The 17307-nt window shown below is 36.0% G+C and overlaps 1 protein-coding gene across 1 annotated transcript in view; it reads right to left on the bottom strand.

Moving 5' to 3' along the window:
• Positions 1 to 371: 371 nt before the first annotated feature.
• DCP2 (decapping mRNA 2) overlaps positions 372 to 17307 on the bottom strand; it is a 50958-nt gene continuing 34022 nt past the window's right edge. The window contains exons 8-11 of the mRNA XM_030326495.1: positions 14928 to 15063; positions 11760 to 11870; positions 10307 to 10358; positions 372 to 8020 (exon numbers count right to left, since the gene is read on the bottom strand). Coding sequence (XP_030182355.1) covers positions 7857 to 8020; positions 10307 to 10358; positions 11760 to 11870; positions 14928 to 15063 — 463 coding nt within the window. The 3' untranslated portion in view covers positions 372 to 7856. The remainder of the gene's footprint in view (positions 8021 to 10306; positions 10359 to 11759; positions 11871 to 14927; positions 15064 to 17307) is intronic.

The following is a 17307-nucleotide window of genomic DNA, read 5'->3' as shown; positions in this document are numbered from 1 at the left end:
TCTGTCCCAAAAATAAATAAAAAAACGTTGGAAAAAAAAAATTTAAGAATAAATAAAACATTAAATAAAAAGAACTGGAAGAGCAAGGAAGTCACACACAAATACAAGAAAGGATGGCAACACGTCTGTTAGAGAAACACTCTTCCTGCAAGTGTGTGGTCAGCTCTCAGTATGAAAGCTTGGGCCGCCTCTTAAAATTTTAAATAAAAATTATCATACAGCTGAGGTCTCTAGTGGAGAAGAATAGATTTTTCTGAAGATCCAAGGATGGTCAAGCATTCTATCTGGAAAGCCTGGTTCTAGAAGAAATATAAGGAATTGTGTGTATGTAACTGTAATTCTGCTTTAAAGCAATAACCAAACTGTTAAGATGGAGAATACATACCAGTTCTTTATTTTCACTTTTGCAGACACATTCTACCTTTTAAGATTTCTTCTCATCATGTAAGCAGGTCTTTATCTCATACTTGTCATTTTTTATCGGTCCAAAGAGACACAACCAAAATATAATAACAAGTAACAGTAGCAGAAACCAGGTTAAGGTAGTAATTAAAACTGCTGGAGCAGCAAAATTTATTGATATTGCACTACAAACAGTCTAAATGTAACACGATAATATTTTTACAGAAAGCCAATATTTGAACAATCAACCATAAAAATGTTTTAAAATACAAAGGAAACTTCCCTTCATCCAAATTGTATTCTGTATGATAAAAGGTTTTTAATTTCTAAACTGATGTTATTTACATCAAAAAGCTTTCAAAAAAGAATAACTGTTAAGACAGGTCTTTGTTCATTTTCTCAGTGGAGAGTGCAGCTGGCATTTCTAGTAGACTTTATCCGGCAAACATTTAAACTCATTGGAAATTCTTAATTTATAATAGCCACACCCAAATTAAGTGAAAATCAGTCCTCATCCTTCCATTAACACAGAGGGAAAGAGACCAAGCTACTGTTTAGCCAGAATATAATGAATCCAGAAACACAAATCCACTCTAAAGGTCTCAATTTGTAGAACGAGGTAAACCCCACAGGTGTTTCAGAGGGTACCTTTTCTGCTCTGTTTGACAACCAAGGAACTTCACCAGGAACTTCATTACTACCATAAATAGAATTACTCCAATGGTTTACTGAGAGTCTTTTTCCAAACATTAAAATGCCCTAGAAGGTAAAGTAATAAAATGCTGTGATAATTAAGGCAAAAATTAAATGTTAAATCATTCCACATAAGACAAATGATTACTGAATAGTTTACAAACCTAATTATCACATTTATTCTAAAGTCCAGTTCTCTTAATATCCTATTTAGTGAGACCACTTCAATTGTTTTCTGCCAGCTTTTTAGGTCCCACATAAAATTTAACATGACTCAGCATAAATAGCTTCACCTTGTATACACTAAAACCTACTTCCAAGAAAACGGTTTTAAGACTACACATCTTCCATGAACATTACCTAGTCTCCACAGCATCAAAGACACTTCAAACCCTTGTTTTGGAAGTAGCAGGGTTAAAAAAAAAAAAAAAATTTCTTACCCCCTTTCCCATCCAAACTAAACTGCATATCCTTATTTTGATTAGATGAAAGACAATCTCATATATAAGAATATCTCACCTTAGTTAATCCATGAACTACAATTCCATTTGATTATTTTATTCTGAAATAAGATTGTTTTAAGTTTTCATTAAAGCCAACAGGTAAAACTTATAATCTGAATTGTGTCAATACTTACCAAAGACGATTTTTTATAAGGTATTAAGCTAATGCATTTCAAACACAATCATAAGAAAATATGTGTGTGTATATATATATATACTATGTGTGTATTAATATACACAAATATATATATACAATATAGTTCAGGGTTTTATTTTCCTTCCCTGTTACTGAAAAAAAGTTTGTAAGAAAATGGAAAATCAGTTGTCTCCTGTCCTAACTTTGAAGTGAGATATGAGCAAATAAGCAAAATTAAAGACTCTATTCTTTGGACACTTATATTTGAAATTAAACGGTACTCGTACAACATCCAAACACAAACCTAAATTGAACAGAGACAGCAGTGCCCTAGGACAGTAGTGAAACGCACAGAGAAACTCTCGTAGATACACCTTTTGTGCTTCTCTATCAGTGCACATGATATATACAGGACATGAAGAGTGTTAAGTCCACTGCTACTCATTCACTGCAAAAAGTATTAACACCTAACCGAACGACTGAGGAATAGTTACTACCTTGCTAAACTGCATTCTGTTGAAAACCTTTGCTTTCATTTGTTGTCATCCGTAGTTGATCTTAAATTATCACAAAAGAATATTCAGCCAAGGTATTTTACAAAGAACTAACTTCTTAAAGCTTGAGAAATGACTAACAATGGTAGATCTGTGCCCAAAATGTTTCAACTGTAGTAGCTATAGACTGTTTTAGAACCTCAGTCAACGAATTAAAAGCAGCTTAAATTAAAATATTACATTCTACCTCCGCAAGTCCACAACCTGTTAACTAAAGTCCACTCAAGGACTAAAGACTAGCAGAACACTGCCCATTTTACCCTAGAACCACACAGAAGTTTTCTTTGTTCCCAAATCCAATAGACAAGCTAAATGCATTGAGAGACCCAAAACAGCACAGGTGTCCATAGCCTGCCTGTCTGCTTACAGCCCAAGGGTCAAGTGAGATCATCTGTAGAAGGCAAGCAAGATTATGATCACTGCATGTAAATTCCCACTGTGGCAGATTTACCACCATATGGATGTAGCACAAACTATTTTTCTATAGAAGGGATGAGATAAAAAAGGAGAGGTGGGGTGGGGTGGAGACTCTTATGGCCTCTTCCCGGCCAGTCACACCAAGAAACAGAATTAAGAAACAACCAGTCTTCAAATGGCATTCAACAGATAGAAGCCAAGAACCAAAACAACACCCAAACCCCTGCAAGAGCCCTCCCACCAAAAAAAAAAGCAGCACATATATATGTTCAGGGCCTTATTCTTCCATTGGATAAAAGAAGTCTACTAAGAGGAGGGCTGATATGGGACGAAGTCACAAACCAAGGCAACTGACTTCAACTGATTTCTGCATCCAATCCCTTTCTCCCAAGCACCCTTGGCCAATATGACACAGCTAATGCAAGCACTCTTGTCACGGTTATTTTCAGATTGTGCTTTCAAGCTGCTACTAGAGCTAGACCATCCCCTCTGCTAACCACAGAAGACACAAGACAAATGGAATCTCATTACTTGTGATTTCATTCATCTGGAGACCCAGAGTAAAGATTCAATTATAAACATCTCTCAAAATAAAATTTCCATATTTTACCATAGCTTTTTATTTACATTTCTTTGTACTTTAAAGTCTGAGCAACTAAGCTGGTGGCAGCCAGCCTTCCAAGTCCACTCCCATGTATGAGAGGTAGCTTCATTCTTTTCCTTAGCTTTAGACTACTGTTTCAATAGTAATGTGGTTTGTCACAAGAAAACTAGATGGAAAGGAATGGATCACCATTCAGGACAAATGTATAGCTACCATATGAAGTGACTATGACACATGCCTGACCATGGCTGTCGGTGCTCTGAGTCACATTCCTGTAAGAAAGTAGAGCACTTCAGTGCAGCTGGAGTTGTAAATTATCAGCACAGGAAGGACTGCACTCTCAAATACTGGTCTCTGAAGTGAGAAAAATTACTTAAGATTTACTGGATTGCTTGGCAACGGTAAAAAAATAACTTTACCCAGAGCTAGGAAACACCTGGTAATGGCCATATATATTAGACACTGCTTGGCCTAGGCAATGATCATGTTTCTAGCCTAATACAACAGACAGCACTCAAGAATTGATTTATCTTCTAAAATTTCTTCCTTCCACTCTTTGCCCAACAACTACAGCTATCTTCCCCTCAGAGCACTTTTGTTCTGTAATAATTCTCTATACTGGATCTTGAAACTGCAATCCAGAACTCTATTTTGCAAGCACGGGGAAAGAGCCTTTACTGCCTATTTGCAATCTGCCATCTTTATGACACAGGAGTATAAACTTCAAGAGCAACTCAATTCTAGGTAGAAAAAGCTGCTGAGAAAGCCCATCATAATCTCATTTTTAGAGTTTTAGGCAACTATACAAATGCACTTTAAAGGCTTAGGACAGAACATAAAATGAGGAACTAGCCAGGCTTTATCCAACTATCAAAAACAAGGTTTAACAAAACTGTACTTTTACTAACACTTGTTTACCCAGAGATAGGTACTTAAAGGAAAAGGATATTGACACCTTCAGACAAAATAAGTCTTGCTTATCATTAATCTGAAGTTAAAACAATACATATGAGCCCCTTCCCCAGGCCAGAATATAATCCGAGTCAAAATCACTAAGTAACACCTTTCTTCAATCAGAAACATGTTAATGAATTTGACCTTGTAACTATGATTAATATGCAAAGAAAACACTGCCTCAGAGAATACAGAGACACAATAGATGTCAATCAAAACACAATCTCTGAACAGGCAGAGAGAAGTACTGGTACAAAAATAAAGATAAAAAGCCACAATATATTATCATAGTAAGAAAAGTAATTTGGCAGTCTAATTTTTATATCGACTTTGCTCCTTACTGTTCAAGTTAACTCCTGTTGGAAACCAAAGGAGGGGGGAAGGGAATTAGGTAACGAAATGTTTTTAATGCATACATGCACTTAGACCTGAATTTTTCTAATGACCACCATAATATGTTGAGTTTTATAATAAAATTTAAATTTAATTCCTATGGAAGGATGCCATTCACTTAGATTTGAATTTTTTTATTTGACATTACACAAAACTACTAAAGCCTTAAAAGACAAAATACCCAATCTTACAGCATATAATTACTTTTGCTGTATTTTGCTATACATCTTCATTATCTGCACTTACTAATTGATATTTAATAGAAAAATAAGGATATCCAAAGCTCAAAGCAGCAAGCAGTGACCACAAATCCTTTGACAGCACAGGAGACTTGTTTTTATATATTAACATGAAAATCCAACTTAAGTTTCAAACCTCTTCAAATTTTACCCATGCTAAGGGTTTCATTCAATTTCTGTCTCAGGAGAGTGTCACTGGTTGAAATCCTAAAACCATTCATTTGCTCTTTCTTAACAAAAAGCTTGTGAAAGCATGTAAATTATACCCCTACCTTTTGGATAACAATGGTTAAGTACAAAAAACTTCACTTAACATCGTACAAATCATTACAGTTATACATAAAAGCACCTACAAAATTAAAAAAAAAGATTCACAGTGCACTGAACCTTGGAACATGTAAGGCTGGAACATAAAAACATTTAAAAAGTGGACTCAAAGACCTATTTTTCTCTCAAAGACATAAAACATAATGAAGCCAACACAACTACTCTTCTCATCTAGCTTCTTAAAATGCAGCACACAGAAGTAAATTATTGCATATTCAGCACACTGCTTTATCACTTGATTCCTTCAAACCATGCTATAATTTCTCAGAGGAGAAATCCAGTTCTGTGCTAAGCATGGCCTTTCTCAAGGTAACCTGAACACTGAGAAATACACAGGTTCAAGGGAGTAAGTATAGCAGATGTACATAAAACAGGTACACCCAACTTATATATTTTCTGCATAGTTAAGTCATATCACACACATAAACTTTAACTCACATCTTTTTATCTCAAACTGTCAACACAGCTAAAAGCCTCAAGTTACCAAAATCCCATCCCAACAATACCCTTATTCTGTTCCACAGTGCATTAAATGAAGCAGCACAACAGCAATAACATTTAACTATTGTTAAACTGCTGTAATTGACAAGAGAGAATCTGTTGGTTCTTAAAAAGGCTCACCACACCTTTAGAGGACATACTTCTGGTAACTAACTCTAATCTCTTTTGCTTTCATATTTAGAGCTGAAAAACCCAACTCTAGGCACCAGAAAAACTGACTAAAATAGAAAAAAATTAACAACAACACACACACACACACACACACAATCACTGAAATTGTATGGTTTCCAGATGACAGTAAGTGAGTGAAAATGATTTACCTGCGAGGCAAACTAAGTTTTTACTCGCCTAACAATTTAACAGAAATCTGGAATGCTGGGACCAACTATAAATATGGCTCAAGGAGACCCAAGCAAAGCAGCTGTATTTCTGGAAAGAACAGTAAGAGCTTCCAAAAGCAGTCATATAATGCATTTTAAAAAAGGTCACAGAAGGATTCACAAGTTTATCACATTAAAAGATGCAGGATTATGAAAAACCTAATTTTAAACACACTGCTGTAATTGTGAATTCTCCTGCTTAGCACCAAGAGGGTGACACTTTTATTAATAAATAGAATTTCTCCTTTAAAATCAAGCCATTTAAAAGCTAAAGCAAAGAAATACCAAGTGAATTCCTTACAATAGTACTTCTTCTGAAAGTCCCACTGGGTTATATAGAATCCCTATTAAATAGGCTATCTATACAGAATAAAGATTTCTATAATAAAATTTACAAGCAGAGATATATTTTGTGGATACCACATGTAAAAAAAGATTTTTAAAACCCACATGACAGATGCACACGCACACATATGCTCACACACCACCCCTCAAAAGAAATACCTTCAGTGAGGTCAGAGGCAGCCCAAACACTAAACCCCTTTAAAGCCCTGGTGATTGTCCTCAATTAGAGCTGAAATCCTTCTTAAAATGGGCACTGCCACCCTTATTTAGATTTAAGAATCCCGAAGGAGCAAAATCTAGTGCCAGGAATGAGTTCTGTATATGCTACCTTCACGTTCTGATCCTCCACTATTGAAATGCTTTACTTGTACTTGCCTGAACCATATGCCCCTTCCCTTCGTGCTCCTTCGTCCAGAGGCTTCAGCATGCCCATAAAAGCATGTCAGTTTCTGCTACTACTGAAAATTGGAACCTAATACATCAGTTTCCAGAGATCAATACCGAGATGCAATGTAAAACTTAATAATGTCAGTATTCCATTCATATTTACACAGCTACAACAGAAAATAAATTTTCACAGGAACAAAACCATTGTACAATACTAAAGGACTGATGGCAGGACAGTGAAGACAAGACCAAAACAGTTGCCAGGCCCTGGATTCCCTGCTCCCCAGCAGGTTCACTGATCACTGACTGCACAAGGCTCTCAATGCCAAGTCAGAGTGTCCACTCCCCACCCAACCAACTCAGTCCCTCTCCAGGCTGAGGACTTTGTCCCTTAATGAAGTGCTAAGAGTTCGTTTTTAACATGAACATTACATAGTAGATGCTGGCTCTAAAAATAACCTTTCAACAAATCTCCAAGCAGAGGAGGATTAGAGAACCTAAGTGGTTAGAAGCAGAGAAATGCGCAAAATGCCACCAAAGCAGATGACCTGCAATCTTGACTTCAGTGACATTTTCAGTTCTTGCATTTAGTATTTGTGAATTTTAAGTTTCTTTTAAAAATGTCAATATAAGGAAACTCTTATTGCAATCACTGTCATGGATAGATGGAGCATTCCCATTATATTGGCTACCTGATGATGATGATTCAAATACTATTTTCTTGACCAGAACATGAAATAAAAACCACAATCACACAGAAAAAATGCTCTCATAAAAAGCAACTTAAATTCGTTGGCCAAACACTGAAAAGGTACATCTGTATAAAAGGTTTTAACTGCATTTACAGTGCAAACTCATGTTTCTTTCTACTCTCTCTTCTGCACAGAGAACAATATCTTCAGAAACATCACTGCCTCCCTGCATTTCTTTAAAACACCTGAGAAAGGTAAGGCTCAAAGAGACACCCACTCAAATGCAACAGGTCTCTGATCTTGGGACTTCCACAACACATCTGCTGCTATCAAAGGTCCAAGATTTTCATTATAGCATTATGGTCAAATTTAAAACTCAAAAAGGCTCTGGATGAAAAGGGGAACTTGCAATGACCATTACATGCCACAGACTGTCCCTCAGCATGTTCTAGCAACTGGTCTTCACTGGAGCAAGGCAAGTCACATACAGCATCTGTTTAAAAAAATAAATACACTCAGTAACTTAGTAAGAACTCAAATACTGTCCTTCCCTTCTTTTGTTATAAAGGAATTCATATACAGTATATATTTTTGTCCCCACACTCAAAATCTAACATAAGCAGAACCATCAAAATACTTTCCTTTCCCTGAACTGGGGCTCAGCTGATTTTCTAATCTATTATTGTTTATTTTCACACATTCATTCAAAATCTGAATCTCAGCTTTTATTTATTTTTAAAGCATTCATTTTTTGTTGTTTTTATTGTTATTGTTTATATTTGAGAAAAAGAGAGACAGCATGAGCAGAGGAGGAGCAGATAGGGAGACACAGAATCCCAAGCAGGCTCCAGGCTCTGAGCTGTCAGCACAGAGCCTGACACGGGTCTCACACCTACAAACCACAAGGATCACGACCTGAGCCAAAGTCAGATACTTAACTGACTGAGCCACCCAGGCGCCCCTCAGCTTTTAAGACCCTTAATGTTCACATGCTTTTATCTACCTCCCATATTTGTTTTTTGTGCCAACATAAAAGGAACCTGTTGACATAGATCAAAATGTAAGCACCGTGAAGATTACAAATGTTAATATAAGATTTATAGAGGCCAATTCAAGAAAACTAAAGGCAGAGCAGAGCTTACCAAATCTTTAGGGAACACATTAACCTAAAGAAAAATCCAAATTTTCAAAATCATGGTACAAGAAAACTCCCAACTTATCAGGGTTTCACTTTTTGTTTTTTTAAGGTAGAATAGAGACTTGACCATGAAAGATTAAGAAAATCTCAAATGAGGTTTCCCAAGACAAAAATCCGTTTATACTTCATTTTCAAAACAACTCAAATTTTATATATCAATACCATACCCAATTAAGCTGGGTATATGAAATGAGAGTATACCTTCTTTTAATGCCTTCTTCCCGAACATAAGGCTTTTTAAATATTTTGTGAAGTAACTGACTCCTGAACTTACCTTAATTAAACTATCAGTCTATCATGTCCCCAACCACCCAACGTGGCCAGAAAAATCCTACTAAGGGTACTTTTACCCTCACAACTTATATATACCAAACTACTGATAGTTCCTATTACTTCACAGTTAACCTTAACTTGCCAAAATAGGATTAAAGCATCCCTTTTAAAATAGTGTTTATCTTGCTCAAATCATAAACAGTATTACAAAAAAATATGACTATAATGGTTCTTATTTCTTAGGCTTTTCTATATGAAAGCCTTAAATTGAAATGGTGAATAGGGGCCCCTGGATAGCTCGGTTGAGCGTCCCGACTCTTGGTTTTGGCTGAGGTCATGATCTCACAGTTTGTGGGTTCAAGCCCCTCATCAGGTTCTGCGCTGACCGCCCAGAACCTGCAGCCTGCTTCCGATTCTGTGTCTCCCTCTCTCTCCCTGCCCCTCCCTGCTTGTGTGCTCTCTCTCTCTCAAAAATAATAAATAAGTGCACATCTATTGCACAGAGATTTCAAATAATTCAAAACAGCATATATGAAAAAACAGTGTAGAGGAGCTTGCCTGGGTGGCTCAGTTGGTTAAACATCCAACTCTTGATTTCAGCTCAGGTCATGATCTCGAGGTTGTGATATCGAGCCCCGTGTCAGGCTCTCTCTGCACTGAGCGCAGAGCCTGCTTGGGATCTCTCCCTCTATCTATCCCCCGCCCACTCACATGTGCATGCTCTCTCTCAAAAACAAAAACAAAAAACAGTCTACTGCACTTTCAAATCTATTAAATCAGTATTACCAAAGAGCTTTCTACATTCATCAACATTACTTTCCAAATCAGATCACACACCTACTCTTTACAACTGAGAATCGAGACGTTGCAAATGCTACTTTAATAAATGCTATCCATAGGTACCACCTTAAAGTTGCTCATTACCTCCTAAAAGTGGGAAATAATCTCCTTCCGAAATAAGTGCTCCTCTTAACATATATGAGAATGAAGTCTCCTCACTTCTACAATACTAGGTTCTATCCCCCTCTAACTAGTATTTACTTACAATATTCATGGATAGCACAGTTTGACATTCACACACAAAAATAGCACACTGAAAGGGAAAATCGTTTCATCTTGATCATTTAAATAAGTTCAGTTTAGTCAGTTTCCTATTTAGAGAACGTGACCACATACCTGAACTCTCTACAGATCATGTGCAATTCTTCCTATTCATCTATCATAGTCCATCACACTCTTGACTAAAATCAAGGTTAGGTCAAAACCAAACCAAATCCCACCAGAGATTTTAAAAAGAAAATGACTTGCCTGTTTCGAAATTATCCTGAAGTTTTCGTGGATGAAGTTTTTTTTCACATTTCTATTAAGAAAAACACAAACACAACATACCCTCCGTAGTCACTTCACTTAATATAAATGAGGAGGCGTATTATCAAATTTATCAGGAAGAAAATTAAACCAGGAATATAATCACCATCCCTAGTCTCGTACTTGTATTTTTATTTATTTTAAGCCTAAAACTTTTTTTAGTTGATAACATGTAAAATTTAAAAACACCAGGAAAAAGAAAATTATTCATTAATTTTCTGAACCCTGAGAATTATTCTTAACATTTCAGTGTATTTTTCTAGCTTTTTCTCTATGAAGACACTGTGAATCCATGTATAATTACTATGAATTAAGTGGAATTATTCAGTACATAAGACTACTCTATAACCTACTTTTAAAATGTAATATACTCTGAATGTATTCTTTTTTGAATAAATAGAAATCCACACCATTATCTTTAACAACTACAGAGCTCTAGGATTTACATTTATTATTATATTCTTGGATAGACTATTTCCAAGTTTTTATTATTAAAAAGAGAAATGGGATGAACATTCTTTAAAATTTTCTTCTAGGAAAACACTTTAAGAACCTCTTCCGCCTTGCCATACGATCAGACTACTCTCTAGAAGGTTATACCAACTGGTTATTTTTAAGTGTTGTCAGCACACTCAACAATATACAAATGGCTCTCTTTTCATCTGTGTCAATCAGACAGGAAAAAAGTATAAGAGTAAAGAGGCAAGTAGTCTAAAAGTAAACTGATCTTTAACATGTCTTTGCCTGTGAAATCAAAACACAAGTTAGGTAAACAGCACCTAGGAACTCAGGTAACAAAACTCAGGTTTTGTTAAAACCTTAAAACTACTATTTTCACCCACTTATTAAAAAAAGAAAAGTAGATGAAACTATAAGAAAATTCAACAGACAAATACCAGGACTTGCAGAAAGGATAAGCAAGGAGACCCATTAATTATGAATTACTTTCTGGAGCAAAATGGTCAGTTATTTGTCTTTAGCCCTAGTCTAAAGGCTATGGCACCAGCTACATTTTAATTTTCTAAATTCTATCAACTTAAAAAAAAAAACAGTGATATTCTTAACCATTAACTTTATTAAAATACAGACTCTATTTAGAAAAATACAGACAGAAAAATAGATGAGGACTTGCTCTTTCTAGAAAGCAGGGTTGACTATGCATTGTTTTCATAGTACTAATAATATTTAAATACCTACATAAAAAATTAGACGTGCAACTGAATGTTAGAAACCTGTAACTGAGAGTAGCCAGATATTTTAAGTGAGCAAATAATGCACAATTTCACCCCACAAAAATCTGTCAATATATTAATTCAACGTGCCTTGACAATGCCCTTGCTCCCCTCCTAAAAAGGGTGAACTGCCTTCTTAGCATTAGAACTATAAGTCTTACCATCAAGGGATTCTGCTGCTTGGCTGGCTGGCTGTGGACCCCGTTTGTTCTTTTCTTTTGATTAGGTGAGTCCTGATACTGTTTTCTGCCATTTCCCCTGATACTTTGATTCTGTTTTTCCAGTAAGAAGAAATAAAATATAAATCTACAGTATAATGTAATAAGACAAAAGAATATAACGCCAAGAATACGTGGGAAAAAATATATATATATAATTAGCTGGTTGATTAAGAGTTTAGCAAAGTCCTCCCCCAAAATTTTCCTAAAACACTGGGGAACCATACCATATCAATATTTTCTTATAGAAGACAGTGCTTCACAAAGCCAAGATTCCTCTAAAGGTATGAAATGGCAAATACAAGGTCCCTAACACTCTTGCCATATCCCATTTCTATCTACAGATTTTGTTTACAATGCATGAGTTAAAAAAAGAATGGGAGCGGGGAGAGGAACAAGTTTGAAAAGCTTAAGCAACGGTCAAAGAAGCCTCTCTAGGAATGCCTGGGTGGCTTGGTTGAGTGTCAGACTTCAGCTCAGGTCATGATCTCACAGTTCATGAGTTTGAGTTCTGCATCGGGATCACTGCTGTCGGCACAGAGCCTGCTTTAGATCCTCTGTCCCTCTCTTTCTCTGCCCCTCCCCCACACAGGCTCGCTCTCAGAAATAAACATTTAAATCCAATCTGACAATCTTTGCCTTAAAAAAAACCAAAAAACAAAAAACACCTCTCTGTGAGGGGAATGCTAAGGTACACTGGCCACAGTTCTCAGGACAAGAAATATGTAGCAGATGTGATCAACTATTACCTAAAATCTGCTTTAAATTATTAATAAACAAAAAAGCATTTTTAAATTAATAATTTCTTTTATACAAAATAAAGATTGGTGGCGTGCCTGGGTAGCTCAGTTGGTTAAGCATCAGACTCCTGATTTCAGCTCAGGTCATGATCTCACAATTGTGAGATTGAGCCCTGCGCTAAAAAAAAAAAAAAAAAAGCTCAAAATAAAGATTTTTTTTTAGCTGGTTGATTAGGAATTTATCAAAGTCCTCCCCCAAAATTTTCCTAAAACACTGGGGAACCATACCATATCAATATTTTCTTATAGAAGACAGTGCTTCACAAAGCCAAGATTCCTCTAAAGGTATGAAATGGCAAATACAAGGTCCCTAGCAATCTTGCCTTATCCCATTTCTATCTACAGATTTTGTTTACAATGCCTGAGTTAAAAAAAAAATGGGAGCGGGGTATTTTTTTTCTTTTTTAGAGACAGAGAGTCCATGGAAGTAAAGCAGAAGCAGAAGAAGAGAGAGGGAAAGAAAGAGAGAATTTTTAAAAATTCATTCATTTATTTATTTAGAGAGAGAACACACACACCCGTGGGGCAGAGAGAGGGAAAGAGAGAATCTCAAGCAGGCTTCGCACTTCCACATGGAGCCTGACACAGGGCTCTAACCCACAAACCATGAAATCATGACCTAAGCCGAAACTAAGAGTCAGACGCGACTGAGCCACCCAGGTGCCCCAAGACTGGTATTCTTAACGTTTAGGCCATTATCCCTAAATTTAGACCTAAAGCCCAAACATTCAGTAGATGACATCTTGCAATTGTAGTGCTTTAACATGAGTTAATTTTCTTACCAAAAAAAATATCTAAGTTTAACTTAAAAAAGTTTTTAAAATTTTTTAAATGTTTATTTTTGAGAAAGAGCACACATGAGCAAGAGAAGGGCAGAGAGAGATGGAGACAGGAAACCCAAAGCTAGCTGTCAGCACAGAGCCCAACGCAGGGCTCAAACCCACGAACCTTGAGATCATGAGCTGAAGTTGGATGCTTAACAGAATGAGCCACTCAGGTGCCCCCCAAAATAGTTTTTAAACATTAATTTGCCCTTAGAGGTTTTGAAAGGACAGTTAAGAGAACTGACTAAAACAGTGTGAATAAAATATTTTATATTTTAAAATATACCAAAATACATTTATTTATATCCTAATACCTACAGAAAAAATTAAGCAGTTCCTAAAATAGCTTGAAAACAGTAAGCTAACTTAATGATAAGGAACAGAGAACAAACTGATGGTTGCCAGAGGGAAGAGAGGTAGGGGGCTGGGCAAAATGGGTGAAGGGGAGTGGGAGATACAGGCTTCCAGTTATGGAGTAAGTCACAAGAATAAAAGGCAAAGCATAGGGAATATAACCAATCACATTGTAATGGAGCTGTATGGTGGCTGTATGGTGACAAATGGTAGCTATACTTGTGGTAAGCACAGCATAACATATAGAGATGTTGAATCACTATGTTGTACACCTGAAACTAGTGTAACATTGTCAACTATACTCCCAATAAAAATAAAAACTAAAATTAAAAAAAAAAAAAAAAGGATGGTAAGGAAATAGGCTTTCAGAAACTCGTATTACCACACACTTTTAATTCAATTTTATCCTGCTCTTCCGGGTATCTGTTTTTTTAGTGTGATACTATATACATAAAGTTTAAAACTATAACCACTTTTAATTGTACTTTTCAATGCAAAAAGTTTGTAATTTTGATGAACCCAGAATATTTTTTAAAAGAATGAAAATAAACAAGAGTAGCTCAAATGATAAAGGCAGATAATACCAAGAATTAGTAAGAATGTGGAACAACTCAAGCTCTCATATATTTTGTTGGGGATATAAAATTACTTGAGAATACTGTTTGCAGCATATACTGAAGAACACAGGTATATCCAGGGATCCAAAAATTCTGTTTGTTACCTATACACAAAAGAACGGTGTATGCTCATCCAAAGATATGTACAGAAATATTCATAGTAGTATTGTCTATAAAAGCCTGAAACAGGTAACATCCAAAATGTCTATTAAGAGTAGAATGGATAAATAAAGTGTGGTATAATCATGCACTAAATTCAATACAACAATAAACCTTTCACTGGTTGCATATATACCAAAGTCAGATGTTAATTCTGATTACTTACTACACTGTATTTACAGCAAAACTGTAAAGGTTAAGAAGACTCAGCCGTGCTTCAAATCACAAGTCAGGAATGCAGCAATCGTTGATCAACAATTCAGAGCTCTTTAACTGTTTATCTGCAGTTCTTCGATTCAGATACATTTCAAAATCAAATCTAAAGTTAGAAAAATCTTTAAATGCATTATCACTCACCTTTGCTTTTAAAAGGTCAGACATTTCAGAATGATTATTATATGGCTTTTGCTGCAGTGGTTGCCTGTGTTTCACCCACTGGTCACCAGGAGAACCTTCAGGAAATAACTGCTGACTGTGGCGGAATTTGGTTCGACTATACCAAGATTTAAAAAATAAAATTCAGATCAGAAAATTTTCACTTAAAGTTCTTCTAACACCAGATTACAAACTTTACCTTCTTATTTATCATCTCCCTGCACTGGGATGTACCTTACATAAGGACACAGTCAGTGAAGGCCTGGTGTTCACTAGTTTTTGAATGAACTAAGTATTATTTTTAATCCCAAACTTTTCTAAATTAACCACATTACCTCCCCCTATAACTGATCATACCTTTAAAAATCTCAAGAAAATAATTCCAAATTTAGTTGAAACTAACAAATGTAAGTGGATATTCCTTCTTAATAGGACAGATAACTCACATTCTCACCAGGATGTTTAAAGTATGGAATTTGAAGTAGAAGAGGAACTGAAAATTTAAGCTATATTCTAGGGCAAAAAAAATTAAGGAGCTGAAGACAATAGATGAGCAAATTAAATAAAGGTCTGGTCTCAAATTCTTATATGAAAGAATGTGATTGTAAAAGGTTGTACTCAGGCACTGGTCCGTAATAAAAAACAAAAAAAAACAATATTCTACAGTACCATTTACATGTATAATACAGTCCAGAGTCACTGATCCAAAGAACTGCATTACAGTGATTGCTTCTGAATACTTGAGAGTTCTTCTCCTTTCCCATTAAAAAATTATAATAGGCGCGCCTGGGTGGCTCAGTCAGTTAAGTGTCTGACTTCGGCTCAGGTCATAATCTCACAGTTTGTGGGTTCGAGCCCTGCGTTGGGACTCTGTGCTGACAGCTCAGAGCCTGGAGCGTGCCTAAGATTCTATGTCTCCCTCTCTCTCTGCCCCTCCCCAGCTCACACACTGTCTCTCTCTCTCTCTCAAAAATAAATAAACAAAAAAATTTTTTTTAATTATAATAAAATTGCAGCATCCCTACTTTCTTGAGACAAAATTCAGGTATTTCCTCTGACACATCACCAAAGACATTAGTCTATATGCTAAAAACACACTATCCCCGCCTAAGAAACTTGAAATTTGGTTAAAGCTGCTTTATTATGTCCTTATTCCACCTTCCAGGACCACAAAGCTTAGGACTAGAAGATAGGGGAGGCCTATCACACATTATGGTGGACCCAAACATGAATAAGCATACAATTTTTTTTCCAAACAGTGTCACTATTTCATAACTTTTTAGTTGCATGTTTGTCTCTTTTTAATTTTGCCTACACTCCTGTCTACTTTTTCTACAGTGTTTTACTTTAGTAATATATAATGTGGTGATTATAACCATAGGTTCTGAAAGGCAGAAATGATTCTCAGGGCATTTAGTCCAAACTCCTGTCCTCATAAAACCCAGCTAAAACGGAATATTCCCTATGTATTTAAAAATATTGTCTATAAATGTGGTTACTCCTGTTTAATTTTTGAAGCCCTGGGATGAAAACAGAACATTAAATTAAATTAAAGAAAATGTAAAATGCAACTCTCTCTGAACCTAACAAAGTTCTAGCAAGCTTATTACAAACATACATGCTTATTTAACAAAATTCCTTACTCAGCCTACTCTGTAATTTTGATTTGGATACAATTAAGTTCCAACCAAGAAAATGTTCTTTGTGGTTCCTGTCCACATAACAGTCACTTTTTGCAGTACAACAGTCTATGTTGGAAAGAAGAGAAGCCACCCCACGTCTTCACAGTTCTATCTTTCTGAACAAATTACTCATCTGCACTCATCTCCCTACACAAAAACAAACCTCAACATATCTTCCATTCAACCACCTTCAGATTCAACTTCCTCTTAAAGTAGGATATAAGAATAGAGAAGTAACTATAAACACACAGATTTTTTTTTCCTCATGTTCTATCCATCTAAAAAGGTGGTACCCTCTTGTGTATACTATTTTAAAATGAGCCTGAAGCTCCTTTCCAACTCCAATTAACCTTTTTCACCTCATTAAAAACCCTTTATAAAAAAATTTCTATTATCTATGAGACTAGTAACAAAATAGTACCTACAGAAAAGAATTCAACACCTCTGGAAACTTTGGAAGTAATACCTTAGTGTTAAACACTATCAGAAGGTAGGGGCACCTTGGTGGCTCAGTTGGTTAAGTGTCTGACTTTGGCTCAGGTCATGATCTTGCAGTCCGTGAGTTTGAGCCCCATGTCAGGCTCTGTGCTGACAGCTTGGAGCCTGGAGCCTGTTTCAGATTCTGTGTCTTCCTCTCTCTCTCTCTACCCCTCCCCCACTCGTGCTCTGTTTCTCTCTCT

The sequence above is a fragment of the Lynx canadensis genome, chromosome A1, assembly GCF_007474595.2.
Source record: "Lynx canadensis isolate LIC74 chromosome A1, mLynCan4.pri.v2, whole genome shotgun sequence".
Lineage (NCBI taxonomy): Eukaryota > Metazoa > Chordata > Mammalia > Carnivora > Felidae > Lynx > Lynx canadensis.
Note: the sequence above shows the minus strand (reverse complement) of the source record. Positions and strands in the feature narration are given on the sequence as shown.